The sequence below is a fragment of the Amblyomma maculatum genome, chromosome 1 (genome assembly GCF_055883805.1).
Source record: "Amblyomma maculatum isolate TAMU_Amacu chromosome 1, ASM5588380v1, whole genome shotgun sequence".
Taxonomy (NCBI): domain Eukaryota; kingdom Metazoa; phylum Arthropoda; class Arachnida; order Ixodida; family Ixodidae; genus Amblyomma; species Amblyomma maculatum.
Genome location: NC_139344.1, coordinates 354,298,688 through 354,322,019, shown reverse-complemented (window position 1 = coordinate 354,322,019; position 23,332 = coordinate 354,298,688). Strand labels below are relative to the sequence as shown.

Below are 23,332 nucleotides of genomic sequence, written 5' to 3'. Positions count from 1 at the left end.
TGTAAAGTGGTTCAGTGTCCCGGGTCAAGACATCCAGACGAAAAACATGGAGCAACATGGCTCGAGTTAGCATTTGAGGTTATTCAAAATTTCTGCAGGGCGATTGACAGTCCAATGGGCATGTGAAGCTTACTGACAGCGACTATACTTCGTACTCAGGGCTACACGACAGGTCACTAAGGGGGTCAGGAGAGCAGGGCAGCTGGTCGAGAAAAGAAATATTGATTATGGTGGTGACTAAAATGCTGGCGGCTATCGAAAAAATTGCATCAGTATGTATTTCCAGAGTTAGTATTGTAATAATACTCTTTCTTCTACTTCAAAGGCAATTATCTCAAAACGTGAAATTTTGCCGCATTTGGCCCTTATTTTTAGGAGCTACAAGTAATAGGGAGATAAAACTTGGAGTAATGAGTAAAGACTACAGAGAGTCTACTGAACTAGAATTATGAAAGCTAGTGCAGAGCATTTTAATTTAAAGGATATTTACTGCAGATTTTTGATCTAAAATTTGGTAGGCCTAGTAAAAAAAAAAAAAAAAAAAAAGCAAACAAATCCAATGTTCGGAAAATAATCCTAGTTCAGTTTCACTACTTCAGATTTCTGATTACAATGATACCAAGATGAATACCAATACCAATGATGAATACCAAGATGAATACCAATGATACCAATGATACCAAGATACCAGCAGATCATGAGAAAAAGGGTCACAAACATAGGCTAAAATGTATGGGAGGTATAGGGCCTACCCTGTCCCCTTAAGCCCTTAACTGTTGCTTACACAAGACAGAATGGTGCTTGTCTGAAGGGCACAGTTGCACAGTGGAACATATGAACAGGTCATATGCGAATATGTAAGTAATCGCCCTCCAAAATTGGTTTATATTTCTCTCAGCCGAGCCAGTGAGATTTACGGGCTGACCGGCACGCAACTTTATAGGTACCAAGATCATGGCACAGTGTTGTCAATGTGCATCAATGTGCACACAGATAGGTAGGGATCCATATTAACTATCACTCGTAGCAGTTTGTTATCTTTAACATTGCACTCAACGTCCCATACAGCCACGACATCGTCCTCTGTTCCATTTGATACTGATGGATCTTGACATGCCACTACTGATCAAAGGCTGTAAGTGTAGCTACAGATCTCTGCTGCATGCTTTACCGCCACATATGCATTGCTTTAAGACACGAAGGTAACTGTGGTGTTGTAGGTCAGGTGTGTATAGTGCAAATGGACAGGACTGACCACAGCAACCTATCTTAACTCCTACATCGCAGTTCCACAGACTTTCGTACCTCACTAATCCATTACTGGCATACAGGTCTTATTCCATACTTATCAATGTTTGCACACGCTTGATCACAAAGTCCTTATCAACACCCTTAATTAACTTCCCCAAAACTAAAAGCTTTTTTTCATTCTCTCATGCAATCCAAAGCTGAAAACATTTACGTTACCTGCTTGTAACCCCTGTATGCCAGTATACCAGTGGGAGCTTTACTTGACTAATGAGTAGCTTTAGCAGGATGTGGCAAAAAATATGTAATATGATTTTATGTCAAAATTGTGAAGCAACCACTGTTTGTACAGAATTCAGGGTGGTGGTGGCGTACCATTTCCATCCCCATTTTGAACTAATCTGCTTGCTTAGTCATGTTGGAGGCTAGTTACAAAGGTTCGAGCCCACAACATATGTACATCCAATTGTATGCTGTTAATTGTATCAACCGAGACGGATACTGCGAGTTTCCTTTCCCCGAAAACCGAACTAACTGAAGACAACACTGCATTTAATACTTTGCCAAACTCTGTGCAAGCTTAATTCTAAACTGCCTAGCAAAACCATACCACAATATATCTATGTGAGCCGAATTAAAACCAGACTAATTTTTATTCACACATTGGGACAGAAATTTGGGCTTGTTGGAAATGATGGTTTGGATTCATAATTGTAAGCACTTAAAATATGAAATAGTCTGTCCCGCTTTTTTTTTTTTTCCTGCATTTTCTTGTCTTCAACAGGAAATATCTTCTGTGCCTTTACGTAATAAGGTAGTACCTTGTAGGGTTTGCAACTTTACTGGTTATAATTAAGCGGCATATGCTGACCATTGAAACTCATCATGTGGGAAAATAGTGATTTGCCTTTGACGCCCTTGGTGATGGTTTTATATTTTGAGCTGAAAGAATTTTTGAACTTGAGCTTATGCTGCCTCGACAAGCTCTCACCGGATCTAGTTTCGGTTTTCTTTTTCCCGAAATTTAAAGGATCATGGATCATGGCATGTTTGATTTCTTACGAGTGCAATAGTTTTCCAGTTGACCGAAGCAAAAAAAAAAAGTGTGTTCAAAATTTGTTTCTGGTGTGGTAAGTTAATTTTGCGTATGGTTATTTCTCGCTACTCATGCAGGCTTGTCACCTTGTTAGTGGTAGTCACAATCCATGCTATCTATTTGCATGACACCACCATTCTGGAGCAAAAACTGATGTCCTTAAAGTAGGTTTTTAAACGAAAGCTGTTTCGGGGGACTTTCTTTGGTGAACATGGCATCTCCATAGTATTTTATAACAGAAAAGTATTCACTCCAACCTAAACAATATATCGCAAAGGAGGTCCCATAGTTAGGCGCTGTGTAGAACACTAGCTGTGTAGAGGGATGAGATATGGTACTGACATGTCACATATGTTCACCCCATGAAAGGACAAGTCTGGCTGTAGTGAGATTTTGATTAACAGTAAAGAACACTAGGTGACCACATTAGCAGTGGTTAAGGTTAAACAAGGTTTGACAAGTGATAGCTCTGCTTTGCTATTTCGTTTAGCTGATGCCATTGCACGCCTATCACGTGATTTCTGACCTTACTGAGAATCGATCTCCTTTCAAGGTCTTAGTCACGGTCAAGTTGTCAGCTAACCACAGCATAACACACTGGGCAAAACATGTCGCTGGACAGCCAAAGTCCCAGTTTGGCTCACCTTCAAGGTCACCTGGGCGGAACCAAGCGACCAAGCAATCTCTGGTTTGTAACGTAGAAGTCTCACTCTAAAAGGATTTACCGATTCCCTCCATTGCAACACTGTAGTGCATAGTTCATCACTGGTGCTCAAAAATACAACAATTTTGGAACTTCATTGCAAGAGACATTTTTAGTGGGTATCTTTTCATTGCATCCACTGCACTGCATCTACTCAGCTAATGTTGTAAAATTCTGCTTGAAAGTGCCAAGATTAATCTGTGCAGCCACCAAAGGCATTACATTAATGGGGTAGATTAGTACTGGCAATTCACATCTGCTGCATTTTAGAACCCTTAGTTAATATAAGGACATAGCATGGGATGTGGGACATTTTTTGTAATAAAAACTGGGCTATCTCGGCTCCCCTAGTGTTTGTAAACCCTGTGCCCAGGACAAAAATTATTTGATGGGTTAAGTCATCATGTTGGCAGGACTCCACACTCTCATTTTCCAGTCAAACTGCAGTTGAAAGCAGTCTAGTAACTGTTTTGTTACAAATCTTGCTTTTTTTTATTTTCTTGGTTGCAATATATATTTTACGCTATTATAGTGCTGCATTAGAAAACTGTCTTTGCCTGCCTACACCAGCTACCATTTCCACATTGCGCATATAATGGTCTGTTAAACAAGTCAAGCTGTCTGCCATCTCATCCGTGACAATCTGTCATTGAATTCTGTGATGCATGCACTGGTGCATCTAATCCCGAAACTATATGAACATTGATAAGGAAATGAGAACAAACAGCCACAGTGTGGGTTTCAAATAAGTGTTTTACTGACAGTAAAAAGCTCGAACACAGTGTATACGGCTGTGACTTGGAGGCTAAATTTCAATGTGGCCTAAACTAGCATCACACACACACACAGACAAAAAAGTGAAAGCTGCTTTGTAAAACTGAGATTCGAAAACACTTGTAAATATTGCTAATGTTATTAAATTAAGTGGGCAAGCATAAAGCGTGGAGGTGCTACCATTGTACTATGTACTATAAGATGAGCTATTGGGTGTGTTTACCATTTTCCAATGACCAGGCAAGTTCATTGGTTACACTGCTCCAGCACCGGTTGTGTCGCCGGTATCTTGAATAAGATGCATGCTAGCTCTGCAGCCTAAAGCCTGGTGCTCTCTTGAACTTCCTTGATGATGTTGTTGACGACATCTCGGGTGCTTGCTTGGCCACCAAGGTCAGGCGTGTGGACCTACAAGAAGGATAAAACGGTGTTGGCTGTAATGAAGACCTTTTTTTTCTTTCTTTTTCTGAGTGTGCTCAGTACATCAGAACGCTGAACTTTTTTTTTATGCACTGAAAGTGCTTCAAGGCCAGAGCTAAAGGCACATTTAAAGAAACACTATCACAATTTCCTTACACTCTGCACTACACTTGGAAGGAGGAGGAAGAAAATGGCTGACCACTCCTTATAAACAGAGGCACCATTAATGCAGGCACTAGTTCACGTTGCTGCACTGAGAGTGTGCCACCATTCCATAGAGTGGTAAACAAAGCCATAGCTTGTCAAACTGAAGTCCAAGATGCCAATGCACCAACATGACTGGCTGTCTGCAGCTTTACAGCTACAAATGTCAGACACAAATGGCTGTGGCTTTAGATGTACACAAAACACCAGTGTCAAATGGTAATGCATAATCTGGACCTGTTCTAGAACTTGGGACAATTTTTTCAGGATCATGTACCCATCGATGTTGGTAGATGATTCTACCCACTGGCTGCTATGTGTTTTACGTTACAATGGTATGCAGAAAGCTTTGTAGTAATGTGTAGACAGACTGACCTAAAAAAGCCACTACAGTCAAACCCACTTATAACAATGCCGGTTTTAACAATATATCGGATATAACAATGCGCATCCACTGCACCATCAGAATCTTAAAAGGAGGTTACAAAGGATGCACAGGCGTAAAACTAATAAAGCCAGCATTAGTCAGCTATCACACAAATTTAAAAACGAGATCAGATCCGCAAGAAACACGTTTTTTTCTACCATGCTAGCACATTTTATGAAGCACGAACCACAGAAATTTTAGCGTTACCTTTTAAAGCCCGATAGGAATATCGCGAAGATAAAGATAGATGACTGCATTATTGATGACCGCACTATATACAGTCGAACCCGGTTATATCGAACCCGGATATATCTAATTTTGGTTATATCGAACTCGCGTAATATCCCCTTGAAAATCCCATGCAAAAGTATAGGAAAGCAATGCCATATATCGAACTTGATTTCACCGGTCGTTCGATATATCGAACTCCGCATCAGGCACTGGAAAGTGTGCCTTCCCCAAAGACGATCGCATCCCCTTTGGCCGTTTGCCGCGTGCCGTTTTCAAGCCACGTGCGGAAGGAATGAGAGGGGACAGTTCGGCGACGGCTGGTCTGGGCAACGCCGCGCCGCGCCTATTCCCCGAAGGCGCGCGCATCTGCAGTTATCGATTTCCGCGCGCCAACACATGACGTTTGCAAGTCCTGTGCGTGGGTGTGCCCATTCTTTTGCCAAGCTATCTCTCTCCTTCAGCACGCGCTACGCATGCGCCAAGCCAGCTCAGCCTGTTTTCAGACAGGCGTCGATGTTCGCTTTCTCCAGCGTGTGTTGCGAACCCTCTGCGCGTGGCGGCTGAGGTGGCTATGGTGCCTGCGGACATTAAAAAGCGGCAGCTCTCTCTTTGTTTTTCTTCTTGCGAGTCATCCTATCTTGTCGTTGTGCTGTTCGGACGTTAAGAAGCGGCAGGGTTTTTTTTTTTTTTTTTTTTTTTTTTTTTTTTTTTTTTTTTTTTTTACGGGAGTCGTTTATCCTTGCATGTATGAATCAACGAAAGCACGTGGTCAGCTGCTGCAATCATGACGCCCGCCCCAAGCGTGGCATGATAAATCGAACCAGGCTTGTGCGTGCAATCAAGCCATCACGGGCACTCTGCCAAGTTCGCTCCCCGCCACCGCAGGAGCTCTAAAAAGATAAACGCGCCCGCCCCGACGTTATCGCTGCGCAGCATCTTGGCACACAGCCAAGAAATGAGCTGTGGATGAGACGACCGAAACGGAGTGACGCGCGCCATCGACACGCAAGCGAAAACGCTTGCGATTTCTGCCGCGGCAACACGGAAACCTTGTTTAGAGCTGCCGCGGTAGCTCGAGCAGCGAGAGGGACGCAGTTCCAACAAGTTTGAAAATTATCGCTCTGTCGCTGCCGCTCGTCGCTGATATCGCTCAATCGCTTGCATGTGAGCCAGCTGGCCTTAACGCTTTTTATCTTTTTCAAGTTGTCCGTGCAGAAGTGCAGGCTGGGTTCATTATGCGAGTGGGTTGATTACGCGACAAATACGGTATCGTTTTTTGGCATAGTAAGGGCAAGCCGATTTTTGTATATCGAATTATTGATATATCGAACTATTTCGCGATCCCCTTCGAGTTCGATATATCCGGGTTCGACTGTACTTTCAATCTGTTTTTTCATGCCCAACTGTTTCATGCGAGTTGTCTCTGGAGCTGGCCTTATCAATGCCTGACGTGATGGTTACGAAGTGTGGGATCCTGAACCTGTTGCTTAACATTGACATGAAAAAATCTGTAGGTCCTTACAACATTTTCAATACATTCCTCAGACGCTATGCGGAACGGATATCCCCATTTCTACATGCAATATAGACAAATTCACTTCAAACTGCTGCCCTTCCTGCACACTGGCTGTGTGCAAGGGTGATTTCAATCCATAAAGCTGCGGATAAGTTGTTTGTATCAAACTATTGGCCGATATCACTCACTAGTTGTTGTAAATTATTGGAACATATAATCAATAAAGTAGTCTTCAGCCATCTGGAGGATAATCACTTACTGCACTCGAATCAACATGGATTTCGCAGGAACCTCTCGAGAGTCACTCAACTTCTCGAAATAACTCCAATTTCGCCACCGTGATTAACCTTAAGCTGCAAGCCGACGCTATTTTCATCGATTTTGTGAAGGCTTTTCATCACTTGCCCCATTACAAAATAGTTAGTAACTTAAAATTTCTTGGTATTAATCGCACTGTGGTATCCTGGATAACAACATACTTGACTAACCGTAGCCAATATGTAAACATAGACAAAGTCAATTCTGACCATTTATAAGTATTTTTAAGAGCACCACTGTGGTCTAACTGTTCTGGGTCCTACTCTTTTTCTAGCATATGTCAATGACATTTATACTTGTGCAGCTCCTGGAATAAGCATGAGATTGTTCGCAGATGACCTTGTCATATATGCTACTGTACGTTCTCATGATGATAAATTAATTCTTAATACATCACTAGCTAACATTGCCCGCTAGTGTGACGAATGGGGAATGATGATTATTATTGCAAAGACAACAAATATGAGTATAACTCGCAAAAGGGAACCTCTCTATTACATGTACAGTATCAAAGGACTTAACATCAGCAAGGCAGACACAGTCAAATATTTGGGTGTAACATTTATGAGTAAGTTAAAATAGGGTGTACATATCAATAACGCTTGTACAAAGGTTTACAGACAATTCAAGTTTCTATGCGCAGCGTAAAAACGCTCATACAACGATCATGGAGTAGGCAAGTCCCGTTTGGAATCCTTACCAGGCATATCTAACTGATAAATTAGAAAAAATACAGCGCAGGGCTCTCCGTTTCAGCTATTCAAAATACTCAAGGCATGACAGTGTTAGTGACGTGCATCCAAGCTGGCATCCCATCACTTTCTAATCGTTGTCGTGTTTCTGCTTTGAAATTTCTTTTCCTTTCATAACACAATCACATTAACATAAACCCACCTGTCTAAAAACCACCTTATCATCATTCACGCAGGACTAATCACAAGAACTGTATCAGACCATTTGCATCCCGCTGTGATACCTTCAAATATTCATTTTTTCCATTGGTCATCGAAGAATGGAATAGGTTTCCATGGCACTGACCAAATAATAACATTTCCATGGCATTGACCACACAATTTTGGCATGAAAAAAAGAAATGCTGCAAGTAGGTCAAAATGCATTATTTCCAAAACATATCCAGACATGCCAAAAACTATTATGACCACAATGTTTGCTACTTAAGAAATGCCTTGCTTTTCCAGGACCACTCACAGTTTCCCAGTCAGCCACAGCAAAAGCAAGCAGTTCACGTCTTTGAGCAGTGTTCATCTCTGCTGTGTTCATCTCTTGTGCAAGGCCATTTATCTGCATGCGTAAGTTCCATCTGCGCCTCTCTACAGCTGCTCTGCTCGCGTGCTCCTTCGGCTCGCTGCCAGCTGAACTCCGAGCAATGTCAACCTCGCAATCATGTGACCATCAGCTCCGCCGTGTGCTCCTCCTCTGCCTCGCCACTGATTTAAACTGATGCTCTCTCCACCACGTGACAGCTGCTTAGAGAGGGCATATAAGCTGCACAACTGTGACTTGTTTCCTCAGTCCAGCCACGGAGGATGCGGTGCCTGGGCTGTCGATGTTTACACTCTGTTGCAAGAGTCAGGCTGAATTGGTCTACTTTGATTATTATAGCCCAGTGCAGGCCTACCATGCTAGCCATAGGAAGCATGCAGCTGTGCCAGGTTCGCAGCCGAGACTCACTAACAGCAAGACCCCGACCGACCCGCACTCGTAACATTTTGCATAACATAGCTTATGCTCATTTAGTTTTAGCCAGGTTGAACCTGACCAATTTTTTCCTTTGTCTTAATGCAACTGATAAGGGTGTTTTATCTACACACCAACATACCTACACATCCACCTCTAAATTTGCATCAAAAACTTTGCGAGAAACCCTACACAACTGAAGCCGTTTTTTGGCGGCGTACTATAATTGTACTCTGAACAACAGTATATCTGAACTACTTCCCTTAAGAAGGTATTAAATACTGCTGTGAACCCTTTGGCTCCTGGAGAATCACATTGGTTTCCATTTGGATTCACTTGAATTTTGTCAGCTTCCTTTACAGTAGGATGCAAGCCGCTGGGGTACACGTGAAGTATCAACGGTTAACGGTTGAAAATCGCCCACCTTGAGAATACACACTATTATTTGTGTCTAGAAACACACGCTCCACAATGGGGATGCAGTAACAAGATACCAATTATACAATGACCAACTTTATAATCATTGTCATTTTTGTCACCATGCTACTAATAGCTGCTCTACCATCAGGCCAAATTCTGCACAATGTATATCCTCGTGATCGTCAGTTTTCCCATCTTAATTAGATGGCTCGAACCTAGCGGAGGTGCATAGGCGTTCAACGTACCTTGTCAACGTTCAGCGTCTTGTCAATCGCATTTCTTATCACAGTAGCATCGCCCTTCAATCTACAAGGAGAGAAAAAACACCCCGTGAGGCAAACAGGCCAAAATATTCTCCAAATACAACTCACAGGTCTACAAAATTCATGTCAAAGCCGCCAAAACATACCACGTGCTTCAGAAGCAATACTAATGCCCAGACGTGGTACAACTTTCCCCTGCAGCTGAGAGGTCAATAGAGTCCACACTTCAAAAGCAAATTTTGTAAACACCATTAAGCTTTCTTTAAGGTGAAGCAAATACTGAGTGTTAAACTGCTCTTAGGCAGTGAATTAGACTCTGCTGTGTCACACAAGTTTGCTGATCAACAAAGCTATGCACAAAACTATGCACAACCAACTGCTAGAAACGAATAAAGTCTACTGCAGTGAGTCCAGCATTTGATGTGACGTCCCAGAGGCTTGTACAGCATAAGCAACACCAATTACCTGCATCTTGCTAATCAAGTATGAACAGAAAGCAGCACATTGTGCTGTGCTCTTGGATCCCCGAGTGACAACACGTGAACTGTGAGTCTCGTAACTTTCAAATGCGTTGTGTGGTGCTACAATGCTCACATCTAGACAAAACAGGTTCGAAGGCTCTTAACTTGCAGAGGAGGTAGCAGCTGCAAGCAATCAGTTAGTGGCTGCAGATTGGTCATCTGCAGAATTTCTTTAGCATCAAACACGAAGGCCTACATACCACAAAAATGCATGGATGTCACAGAGTTTGTGCATACTCGTAAATAACATACATCTGGCTCTTTCACTTGGTCTAATAGTGGTAGAAGCGAAAAATTGTGTAAAAAAAAAAAGCATTTCAGAACTTGTTAGTGCTTTATGGCAGCAAATTTCGACGCTTTTATTTTTTAAAATCAAAAGTGAGAGCATCTGCATGTGCCATATTAAAAAAGCAAAAGTGTAAACATGGCTGTAACGACCAACATATATTTAAAAATCTCTAAACAAACTGCATTTACTGTGTTTCACTGCCCTCAAGTGTTTCCAGCTCGACTAGAGGGCTTACCCCAAATGATCCAGGAGGTCCACACTGGCATTCATCATAGCCAGGGGGTTAGCAATATTCTTGCCAGCAATTGACTTCCCAGTGTTGCGCGTTCCCTGTGAAAGCCCAAAGCAATATAATGAACCAATATGATACAACCAATATAACGAGTCAATACAAAAATTTCAAAATGATTTCCTGCTTGTGCACTCACATGGTATTGAAAATCTGATGTGAGAGTGTTTATTAGGGCTCAGCCAAACTACCAAGCTGGAAACAACACTAACGTTTTCTCTGAAGAAATATACCAGCTCCAACTCAACAAGGCTGCATTTACAGAGATAAACTTCCACTTAAAAGCCACGGTCAGAGTTAGGGCCGTTGTTTTAACATGCAGTCATTTAATGAAGTAGTGCTGAGAACAGAAAATTCTGCCGAAATAATTTTGGAAGGCGGGATTGGACGTCTGTCACATTTTACTGTTGGCATAAAAACATCTTGATGATAGGAGTAGGAGAGGTATAAAAATACCAGTGGAGAAGAAAATACACCTCGTTATCCCAAAACTTTCCAGCTGTCAGCTCTTGCGATAAAGGGATACTTTCCAACCTCTAGGACTACCATATGGCTACAAAACCATGAGCGTGAAATGCACAGCAGTTAATAATTAAAATGCAGATACTAATGAGCCAAGCTTTACCTCCTTCTTCATTCACCACAGCAGCATTCCATTCCACCCACCTTATTCTTAGGAGAAAAAGCAATCACAGTCTTGTCGCGAATCTTTAGTTTTTAAGGCGAAAGCCTTTCTTGCCTCATGAGTGGTGTCCGCAGAAGTGTGTCAAACGAGACAGATCCAAAGCCAATCCAACAAAAGCCACACAACAAGCCAGAGAAGAATTAAGCCTTTAGGAACAAAATTGCCCTCCACTGAGAATTAAACTTCTAGAAAAAAAGATTCCCAAGAAATTACACCTCTTAGTGTTAATGCTTTTCTCTCCTCCATTAGGACAAACATTTCTACATTTAAACCTTGTATTTGGTGCATGATAGCCTCAGTTGCTTATGCACCATAAGGCCTAACACTCAAATTTCTGTACAGGTAGTACCTATACCTTCACACAGGCCAATAAAGAAACAAAAGCAACATTTGAAATCAAAACCAACTTGGTGCAATGATCAATGTTGTGGGCCATTACAATACTGGCAATTGAATAATCTGCTCACATACGCATTAGCAAGCCATGCATACGCGTCAACTGTGCTGGTCACGAAAGGCGCCTGGAAAATAGGGATTCACTGACCGTCTCGAACACGGCATACTCATGCCCATAGTTTCTTCCAGAAGTGATGCCCGGTCCACCGACAAGGCCACAGGCAATGTTGGTCAGGATGTTTCCGTACAGGTTGGGCAACAGCAGCACATCAAACTGCGACGGGTTCGATACCAGCTGCAAAGGGCAGCAATACACAGTCTCATCAAACACTTAATTCAGCACCGAGGAAATGGGACACGATCATTTTTGATAACACTCAGAATTGTCAGACGTTCTGAATAAACATTGCTCACAACTTACTCATATCATCCTGCTGCATCTTCTACAGCAAGATCAAAAAACTATTCACCAAACTCGACAAGCATGCTTTTCTTAATTCTGCATGCTCTCTGCTTCAAGCGTTTAAAATTATAATGGGAAATTATAATGGGCGAGGCCACAGTTCTTACCTGCATACTGCAGTTATCAATGATCATGTTGTCAAACTCAATCTCTGGATAGTCCTTGGAAATCTCTGTGCAACACTTCAGAAACAATCCATCAGACAGTTTCCTGCAAAATAGTGAGCACACACACAAAAACAAACACCGTAATCAATGCAAACCACTGATTAGTTGGGCATATGATGTGCATTCCTTTGTTCTCGACCCAATAAATATGAAATCAAACCATTCGCAGTAAACTCTGCAAGCACGATGCACAACGGTCCTGGGACCAACGGGAAAAGGTTCAAATATGCTTTCTACAGAGGCACTAATGACACTTTTGTTCAAATCCTGACATCTTAGGATGAAACAACCGAATGCTTGTCTTAATGAATGACAAACTACACTCGATTGGAAACTCAACTCCTAGTCATGGTGGAAGTAAGAGAGGTGCTCCGACGGTGCGACTGCTGCAGCGAGAAAGCAGCTGCTTAGTGTGACCGGAAGACAGGGCAGCCGCTAAGGGCAGCACATGTTCTGGGGGGCCATCCTCTTCTCCGATTCTGCTGGCTGTCTATGGAGCAGGGGCACATGAGCTGATAATTTTCCCCTTCAATCAGAACTAAAAACCTTATAACCTCGATACATTTCCGTTTTCGTTATTTAAACATCAATTTCTGAGCAGGGAGAAGCTTTCTTACCGCTGACTGATCAAATAACTCAATTTTCGAGGGAGGAGAGAGAAGCGTCGTCTATGGGCAGCTCAACAGACATGTGTACAATGATATGCGAGACCTTCTCGCGCGACTGCAAAAACGCACGTGCTCTGACCCAATATATACCTTTCATGCATTTTGTTACCGGAAGGTGCTCTTGCACACCTCAAGCGACAAGTCCAGCTACTTGACCCGGATGCTCATATTTTTCAAATGCCGGAGAGGGTAGAATCAGTTTTCCGAAAATATGCTGTAAACTTAATGCTTATCTCACCATCAACGAATCGTGTTGCATTGCCATGTGGTGAGCATAAAGTAAATATGACAGTGCATTCCCTCAATTACTATGTTACAGTGAGGTTGAGACAGTTCAGCAGACAAAGACGGGTGAAAAGAAAAAAAAAAAAAGGTCGCACAATTTGAGAAAGCCCGCGTAAGCCACTATACGCTATTTTGGTAGCTGAAAAAGGAAAAAAATGTTGTTAAGCTGGCGAATGACAGTATGTACCACGGTTGCTGCTAGGCTTCATATGTCCAGGAATGCTCGGTGACGCAAAGTCAAACAGCTACGGAGTAACTTTGAGCCGATGAAGTGTGCTTGCCGATATTTGATACGCCCAAGCTGGTCGCTGTGTGTACGTGCATTTGCCGATCGAGAACAATGTGCGGTGCTGGTTAAGGTTCTTTGTTTTAAATTAGTTTTTATGTACTTTAAGCTTTGTTTCAGGATTCACGTAGAATGGCGCCTTATGCCTTAAACGACATCAGCTACTTTTGATTATATGCCTCACACATACGTCTTTTCTTTTAAATAAAAAATTTAAAAAAAAAGTACTACAAAGTTTTCTCTGGACACACATTCGATTACAAGTAAAACAATCGATTGTAGCATCCTAGCTTGAAATTGTTTTACTACGTGATAAAAAAAATGCGAACACATTGACGCGCCTATGGGCTCTGCTGTTTGAATATCTTGTGGTTATGTTTATGTCTGGGTGGCAGCAAAAAAGCACTAGAGTAGTCCGTGTTATAACATGTGGTTCGCGTGTTATTCGAACAGCATGCTTTGCTATTCGAATTTCTTCTCATCGTGCTTCTATCTGTGTGGTATTAGCGGTCCATGATGTCCGCATTCCTCTTTTATCCAGATAGCATCTGACAATTTGCGCATATTGGCAGCTGTGGAGGCCAATCTAGTTCTCCTGCACTTCTTTGAATGCCTTTTACGCAGCGCTCAGCTGAGTGATTTCAGCAAATACTATAACATTACCCAACTATCGCCTAAACCACAAAGTTGCATATCAATTGGGAATCATTAATGCGGCCCCGAGTCGGATTACAACCCAGAACATCGGCAGAAATATAAAGGTGCATGCCTTCAACCAAAAAAAAATATTGCTTCAAGCAGGTGAACGCCCCTATGTGTCAAAATCAAGCGCCCGCCCCAGGTGCTCCCATAGAAGCGCCAGCGAAATGAGTGACAATACAGGCCCCCAGTGCCAGTGCTGCCCCTGGCGGCCATGTCATGCGTAAAAGTCACACTAAGCGGCCGCTCCTCGCGGCATCATTGTATCACCTCTCTTTCTTCCACCATACTCCTAGCCATGCAAGCCGGCCCTCATAGCTAGCCTGGCCAAAATCTTATAGCTTTATAACAATGTGCTTATTAAAATTCTGTTCACTCTGCTTTAGCTCAACCTTGACCAGTGGCTTCTTCCAATCACAGATGCAAATCCTAATTCTTGACACTGCAACAACATTTCACGACACCAACAACACAGACGCTCTAAGCAGCATAACACAAAACAAACACAGCCACGTTAATTAGCTTACATGATGTTGGCCTTGTGCACAGCGGTTATCTTCTTTCTGCCATTTTGTCGTGCAAATTCAAAAGCATATCGCGCAATCTCTTCAGACTTCTCCCTTGTAATCAACTTCAGGCTCTCCACTACTCCCGGGATGCTCTGAAATGCAAAAAGATAATAAACTATATTCGGATACAACCTAAGCCTACAGTAACCGCCACACACAATTCCTCCATGACAGAAAGTAGTCTGCTGTTAAGGCCTTTCTGGTTACCTAAATAAGAGCTGACCGTCAGATCAAATTAAAAGCTCAAGAATTTCCATGCCTCTGGCTTGTTTTGTTCAGTCAAATAATAAAAACTGACCCTGTTTATTTTTCAACGGACTAGGACACATGCTGCGGACCACTGCCCATAGTTAGCAACTGCAGTTTTTATAAGTTGTAGCCTACTATAGACAGCAGTAAAGAAACTGCTGATATGCTGAAATGTTTCACGGCACTTGATACACTCCTAGCAACCACCAAATTGTAGAGGTTGCTATGTGACCTCTCATCTCTGGCCTACAGGACAGCACTTTCTACTTCCATGTCACCTGTATATTCAAATCGAATGAGTTCTTTTTACTCATTTCAAGTGATGACGTAAAGGAAATGGTATTTACGACACGACGAGCACTGACATGTACAAATGGCGTGAAAAGAAAAAGTGCTCCTTGTAGTAGCACAAGACTGACCTCGTGTTCAGCACAGCTGTACTCTCCCTCCGTGTTCTGGCGGATGAGCACAATGTCGATATTGTTGTGGCGGGTGGGCACACCAAGCTGGCTCTTACAATGGATCACGTTGACAAACAGCTTAAGGCGTAGACGCAGATCCACATTGCGGGATTTGGCATTGGGCGAATTGTGCCTCGTCTCAATGTTGCCTAGAGTGGGAGAGACAAGCACACTTTTCCACTCCGAAGCAATAACTAACGAAACATGTATGAGTGGAAAACAAAATGAGTGCTACCAGCTGGAGACTGTTTTAACAACCAACAATGTAGCCGCATCATTCCTATTTTGACAAGTGCAGAAAATACACATTTCTGAGCTGTCTTTTTTTTTGGCTAACACTCCGTAGCAAACAGCTTATCATGTGAACCAATTTTTTAGCAAGAATGAATGTTGCCAGCAGTTGTGCTGCGACAACACTGCTGAACGAGGAGACGTGACAAACCTTTCAAGGCAACACCATTTCTCTTTATGGCGATAATGGCTTCATCAACATTTTCTAGGTCATCTTGAGTGGAGTCCAGGTGAACTTCTTCGAAATCAACAGGCACTCCTGCACACCTAAATAAAGCAGATAGGTGCACAAGCGTTACTTGGCTTTCTCCCTCACGGAGGGACGACTGTCACAAACAGGTTCTTATTAATGAAATGATAAATAAAACACCCCACTTTCTTGAATAGGAGTAGAAAACTAAAATCATAAAGGTTTTTTAACACGATGGTGCTAAAGGCTCCGTTCTCCAAAAAATCTGGCATAGGTGCTGTGAGCAAACACTTATGAGCCTGCCTCTGGCAGGTACTAGCAAGTGGCAGGTGATATGGCCAGGCGTTCATTGGCATGACGTCACAAGACCACAAGAAATAGCAGAGACAGCAGTAGCTGTCAACTCGGGCGACTCCTCTGAGACAAGAGGGTGAGATGGGAACCGTACCCTCCTGGACCCTTGGGTCCCAAGTCAGACAAGCTATTCCTAGGCGACACTGGTTTGTTAGTTAAAAACCCAGTTAAAAGAGAGCTTTAAATATATTGGGTGTTCTTTCGCGTAATGTGGTAGCTTACAACTGCATACTAATGAATATTAAATGAGATACTAGAGGCACAAATTAAGGAATGATTAAGCCATTCGCAAGGTGCGTAAGTATGCAAACCAAGATTCGCAAGAGAAGCTGCAGATGGCAGCCATTAATGCCATCCCATCATACTCTTAAAAGTAGACCTTATGTGCATTCGAATTTTTTTTATTGATGTGAAAGCACTAACCCAGAGATTCAGAGCTTACTAAAACTGCATTGTACGTCTGCTTATCCCTCCCTCTCCCTTTTCTCTCCTCACCCACTTCCCCCAATTGCTGTCCCAGAGGTTCAAAGCCTAGAGAAGCCAACTCTTGTATGTCTACTTGTCCCCCACCTCACCCCCAGAGGTTCAGAGCCAAGCAAACTCTTAACATGGCTCTTGAATATAGCCAAACTGGCCATAGTTTTTTTTTCCTTTGCTGCCGATACTTGTATAGTGCCTTCCTTCTTGAATATAGCATTTTGAAGTGGGCATCAATAGCTGAAGCATTACACTTCAATATAAGGCTCTGAAGCCAGAACTAAAATATCTACATAAAGAGATGACATTCGTACATTCAAGAATTCGCAGAAAAGTTTTTCTGCAGACTTCAAGCCATCAGAATCAGCCAGACGTACTATACCCACTGCAGGGCGAAGGCCTCTCCATATTTCTTCAATTAGCCAGCTCCTGTGCTAGCTGCATCCACTTGACCCCTGCGAAATTCTTAACCTTATCCGCCCACCTGACTTTCTGTCGCCCCCAGCTTCAAGCCAGCCAAGCTTAAATAATATATGTAGCCTGAGTGGCAGCTTTTAAGAGATGCGATAGGGACATGGCGAAAAGCAATCGACTCTGTCTTTGCTGTTGTTGTAGGACTTGCTTGCAATGACATTTAAATGGAGGTGCACACCCAATAATATAATAAGCTCAATGTCTGCCTAGCCACAGGTAAGTGGCTTGTGTAGCATGCAAAAATAATGCAAGTCAAGGTCACCAATGCCACATGATAAGTACCAACCATGGCACCCGTACATAGGAAGGGTACCAGCAGCAGTCATTATAAGGTACAGTATGTGGTATAGTGTACGGAGAGCAACAGATAATGGGCTATTTAGGGACACCACAGTGAAGGGATCTGGAATGATTTAAATCTGAGGTTCTGCAGTGAAATTGCACACCACATGGGTATTTTTGCATTTCGCCCGGATTCGATGCTGTGACCTCAGTAGCAAAATGCAGTAACTACTCGGCCACCATGGTTGTGCAGTCACTTTAAAGCTGGAGTACTTGGCGGCCCTCACTTTTTATTTCAATGTGCTTCATCCAGATGCTGCCTGGATCTGGTTCCCTGGATATGTAAAGTGATATGTTTACTTAGCTACTTTAGTTAACCTCGTCCCACTGTAAACTATGCTGTCTGTGTACAGAAGGCAATGCTTACGCACTAGTAAAGTTGAACCTCTAGGAGAAACAACAAGTTGACAGGCACAATGGTTTACGATGGACTGTAACTCCTAGTTTGATAGTTTGATTAATGAAGCAAAGCAATAAAGGTACAATAAAGTAACCCCCATTCATGCAGTACAAGGCAGGAAGTGTTCATCTTGGGTTCCTTTTTTAGGCAAAGAAGAAAGGCCTGAGAGGCGAAGTATGCATTTAATGGATGGGGTTGGCTAGTAATAAATAGAGTTCCCTTCTTGTACAGGTTAACTCAAAGCAACTACAAAAAAAAACTTGGGGGCACAAATGAAGGTTCGCAGGCAAAAGAACTGGCAGTAAATACCGGAAAACTTCACGAACATGCTTCATCAACTCGGGGCCGATTCCATCACCAGGCAGCATGGTGACCATGAAGCGACCTCCATACTTTGCCTTTGCAGTTGCATGCTGAGGCTGTGCAGCTCCAGAAAAGTACTGTGCATAAATGAAAGCATCAGCTGTTCAGTTTTGCTAAAAAAATTAGCAACATTCATTAACCACAGCATATGTGACTCTCATCTTGTGTGTAGTTCAGACATAAACAAAAATTATACAAGCCCTAACTTAATCACTATGACTGACAGAGCAATTTCAGTGATTTTAAAATCCTGTCATAATATTCTGAGTAGGTTAATGAAGACTGGAACACATATTGGCCTTCCTTATGATCGAATCGAGAGCAATTACTTGAAGAAAGACATTTAGTTAGAGACCTAGAAGCTAAGATTGATCGCATCCCTGCATATTACTAGGCTGAAATACCTTATGCGATGCAGATGAGCTACAGATAAGCAGTGCTATATCCATTGGTTATTAGTTAGCCCTTTATCATAATTATCCCACACTCATGTATTACTAACGCAATAGGTTTTTTTCTACAACATGCTTTGCATATGCTTCAGTTCTTCTTTAAAAAAAAAAAAAAAAAGAAAACAAGTCAGTTATACAGCACTACATTTTTACAAAGTGTTACAAGGGGTGTCCAAAGAGTAATGCCCATTATCATTTTTTCTCTAGCACTGCTAAATAAATATTTGTGAAATTCACAAAGCATAGATTCGCATATCTGCCAGGTAAACATCAATTTTTGTACAATCTCAGTCAAGTTGTTTGGGTTTGTACCACCAGTCAACAAGGGCATGTGTGCTTTCTTTGTACCAGCATTTCTACTTCTCGCGCAGCCATGTACTCATGGTGCGAATAATGTTCTCGTAGTTCTGAAAAGTGAATCCGTGAATCTCAAGGCTTAAAAATTACGACAGTGCCAAGCAATGACTGTGAGAAGGATGGGAAATACAGCGCAGGCAAATTTAGCAATCACTTCTCTCGTTTTCAGGTTGTGAGGGGGCACGCCTTCTTGCTCTTGGCGGTGCCGCAAAGGAGAAAAACGTGTGCAAAAGAAGAAATGCACGCCCTTGTTCATCGATGGCATCGATGTTGCAAAGCCAAACAAGTTGACCGAAACTGTACCGACAATTAACATAGGTCTGGCAGATATGCAGCTGCAATATTGGTGAATTTTGTACATCTTGAATTACCAGTGTTCAACAAAAAATGTGATGGGTATTACTTTTTGGACACCCCTCGTACAAAACATTGTCAGCATTTTGTCTTCACATTATGTGTTATTGTTTTATATTCTAATTCATATATTTTTATATTTGCATAGATTTGTATCTATATCTTCTTTTTTATTATCATTTTATATTTTAATTTATTCTACCCTGTCGTTTCTACCTATCACTCTCCTCTTTGATTGCCTCTCCCTTTCTCTTTGCTATCTTTTTATTTCCGCAACCCCTATTTACGTGCTTCAGGAATTGAAATAGCAGATACTACTGTGACAGCAAAAATCTTTTTACTTTCTTTTATTATATTTTAATAAATAACTACTACTACTACTTTCCGAACCTAAATATTCATCATTTATCAAAGCATGATGCAGATTTTAAAAAGCACCTTCTCAGAGAATTTGCATTATTAGAACAGAAGAAAGAAACATAGTGAGAAAACTTGAATCAGACAAAATAATGAATAACATATCTAAACAAATAAAAGGCGTCCATCTACTGCGCTAAATGTCAGTGCATGTCAAAGGAGCCCGGAAGGTCGAAATTACCTAGAACCCTCCACTGCGGCATCTTTCCTAGACCATGTCGCTTTGGGACATTAAACCCATAAAAATGAACCAAATTAAACCATTTCTATAGACTTTATAAAGGCACCTGACCCTAACTTGCAACCTTGCAGTTCGGCTGCTCAGTTTTTGCAGGCACATGGCTTCACTTTGCACTACTGCCAACAGGCAACAACTACACATTGAAGTGGTGGCCAGAAAGGCGTACGCACAGAGCAGCACAAAAAAAAATTCTTTTTTCAGTCAAGAGCCCCAGTAAAAGAGACGTGGCAAGTGATCTCAATCTTGGTGAACAAAATCGATGGTCACAGTGAATGCCAATCAAGCAGAAATCAATCAATGAGTCTCTTCGTTTTCGTGGCCAATTTGTGAAACAAGCAAGTCGAAGTTAGCTTCGAATTACATGTCTGAAATTTGGAGCAGCTCAGTTAGATGTGGTTTGGTCAATTTAGGTGGCTCTGGCAGGACAAGGGGAGGGGGGGGGGGGGGGGGGGAGTGAGACACACATGCTTCACTTGGATTTATGAAGCGTACCAAATCTCATTAGCCGCAGCTTTGCTACTCCTGATTTATAGCTGGACCTCACAAGCTCATCAGTATGCCACAGTACTTTACAAGGAAACACACCCTTTTTCTTTTAGTTTTGAAATCCTGACAATTTTTATAGTTTTCTAGCAAACCTTATTGCACAAAAAAGCACTCATTTAACAGACATTAAAAAAGATGAATGCACACACAAAAAAAATGTGTTTTGAATATGATGTAAACAAAACAAAACTGGCTACTTTTGAAACAAGGATATGCGTGCAACTTTTTAAAAGAGCACGTGTATTTCACCTTTCAAAATAGGAACCGTAACAAAATTCTGCCAGTTGTGTTGAATCAAAATATGTGAGGGCAACAACATAACCTACATCATTAATGGTAAAATGAAGCGATTTTGCCAGGCAAAGGCTTGCAAATTTACCCTTCTTCACTGCATTATTCCAACTCTGTTTATCACGGTTATAGACGTGACACTACAAGTTGCGCACCCTTATAATTATTGCTTCCAAAATTAGACTATACATATGATGAACTACTTTCAAAGTATAAAATGATCGTGGTGATTAGCAAATCTTTTGGCTACTGTCAAAGCAGATGTTTTTTCAAACCAGTGTGTCCACTTAATAATCTAGCTTTCAAGCTTGAAAAGTGTAAAGTGAAATAAGAAATACTGATGTACCAAATGCAATGACTACTTCAACAATATGTTTAGATATGTACAGAACCGCATACTAGAACATGGTAGGAAGAATTAAAAGCTCTGCATAGAACAGAGTTGAAATTTTTATGCCCTGTTCTTTTTTAACGCTCCAATAAAAGATACGCGTAAGTTCTATAACCAACACCATGCTAACCAAGCAATTATATATGGTTAAATCATTTTCTAAAGTCGTGCTATTATTCGAACGCGCTAATCGGGGAAGCAATAGTAGTAATAGTTCAGCATTGAGCCCTGTCTAGCTGTGACCTAGCCATCGGTGGCCGCGCGAGACGCGAAAGGTTATCCGATACACCGCGAGTGCTTTTTTACGAACGTGAACGCCAACATTTCCGCTTTGGCAGGAAACCGTTAACAGCAAACAATATAATACGCTAATAACGCACGTATGCGCGCAACGCGGACAGCGTCGCGGAGCACGAACAGATGCAAAATTCGCGTTGCTGATAAGCAAAGATGCGCTGATAGCTCCATCGTATTGCACGGATATATCCCAGTCGCATTATACCAGTAAAATGTGCTCTTTTTTTTTTTTTCCTTTTACATTTATGCAGCGTTCTACCCGGTTCTACCTGACCTCAAGATTCGCCCTGCGCAGCACATGCGCAGCACAGTGTCCACAAACTGAGGCACGGACGGATTACCTTTCGCGATGAATTCGTGGTTCCAGCAGGAAGCAGTATGCGATGCGCAGATTGACAGATATTCTTTAACAAACGCACTGAGTTTGCCATTGTAGTAAGTGTTCGCAAAGTGCACGATAGGTTGGTTTGTTTTTCACGTGAGAGAAACTAAACCAGCTAAACCGCCGAGTTTCCGACTGTGATGCCGACACAAATGCAGTCGCAGCACCCTACTCCAAACTGTTCAAGTGTTCAAGAATGCTCAAAGTTCCAAGTTTCAACACAGAGGACGCAATCCACAGTGCAGTTATGACGTTAAAAGTAAAAAAAAAAACCTGTGTTACTCTATTACTCCCATCGATGTTGTTTTTTTCTTTTGTTCTTATATATTTATTATTTTATAAAAAAATTTATGTTTATCATTACATTTATCATCATCATCATCATAATTGTATGCAGCGCAGGCGCAGAGTGGTGGCTGGGCGCGTGGAAGCGGGGAAGCGGTACTACTTACTACCACTAGCTAGTTGTAGTTGAAGCAAATGGGCGGGTCGGCGGCTGTGCATTTTGCTGCTACGCCAAAGTGCTGCGTTCACCAAAACCCGTCGTTTTAATCATTGCTTGACGTCCGGAAGACTGTGCCCTTAGTGCGCGTTTCCCTTTACCATGGAGGCCCGTTGCACGTGCGAACAGTGCGTCATTTTTGAAGCATGGCAAGAGGTAAGCACAAACGCGTTCTCTGTGCGGTCGGTTCTCTCCGGTGGATGTTACTGGTCATAACATTTACGAGTTGCTTAAAATGATCTGCAAGATTGTACTCAACTTCGCATATTCGACGCCAGTTATATAAACAAAGCATTTTTTTTTTTTTTTTATATAATACGTTTTACGTGGAACGTCTGAGGAGAGCGCGGTAGCGTTCGCTGGCGTTTCACGTTCGTTTTCCCGAACTTTGTCACGCGCGATTGCCGAAGGTCCGAAGTTTGAACCACGCGAAGTCTAGTTCCCGAGCTGTTGCAGCTTCTGTGGTTCTGTCTTTTAAAGTATATAAGGCACTGCCAAGTGACAGGGATGGTTCATATTTTTAACACATGCGTCCGTTATTGAACGCTCAGTAGTAAGATGCAACTGAACACAGCACATATCTGTGTCTGTCATTGAACGCCTGGGAGCGCCTGATATAGTTACGTGAAAACTGCGCGTACGCACTGGAAGAGGTACTATGACACAGAAGGGCTGGTTTCATGTAACCATCTTGCCCGAATCGCGCGCGGGTTTGCAGGGCTACTCAGGGTGCAACTTATGATTTCGTCTCGGTTTGCCTCAATAACCTTTGACCTCGAAACTCTACCTTTACGCGCGGCTCGTGTCCACCGAGAGCTGTGACAGATACTGCGCCTGCTTTTCTTTCCTGTAAACCAATTTACAAA

General features: G+C 42.2%; 2 protein-coding genes across 3 annotated transcripts in view; one reads left to right on the top strand and one right to left on the bottom strand.

Moving 5' to 3' along the window:
* Positions 1 to 3,762: 3,762 nt before the first annotated feature.
* Positions 3,763 to 22,154, bottom strand: LOC146207834 (isocitrate dehydrogenase [NAD] subunit gamma, mitochondrial-like). Its single transcript, XM_084590810.1, has 10 exons — positions 21,924 to 22,154; positions 18,183 to 18,313; positions 15,788 to 15,903; positions 15,304 to 15,494; positions 14,594 to 14,727; positions 12,069 to 12,171; positions 11,647 to 11,793; positions 10,364 to 10,458; positions 9,301 to 9,361; positions 3,763 to 4,229 (listed from the first exon to the last, which is right to left on the bottom strand). Exons 1-10 carry the CDS (start codon positions 22,011 to 22,013, stop codon positions 4,140 to 4,142), a joined length of 1,158 nt encoding a protein of 385 aa, XP_084446936.1. The 5' UTR covers positions 22,014 to 22,154; the 3' UTR covers positions 3,763 to 4,139.
* Positions 22,155 to 22,377: 223 nt separating this feature from the next.
* LOC146207833 (uncharacterized) overlaps positions 22,378 to 23,332 on the top strand; it is a 59,096-nt gene continuing 58,141 nt past the window's right edge. For both annotated transcript variants that reach the window (XM_084590775.1, XM_084590770.1), the window contains exon 1: positions 22,378 to 22,622. In XM_084590775.1, coding sequence (XP_084446901.1) covers positions 22,569 to 22,622 — 54 coding nt within the window. In that variant the 5' untranslated portion in view covers positions 22,378 to 22,568. The remainder of the gene's footprint in view (positions 22,623 to 23,332) is intronic.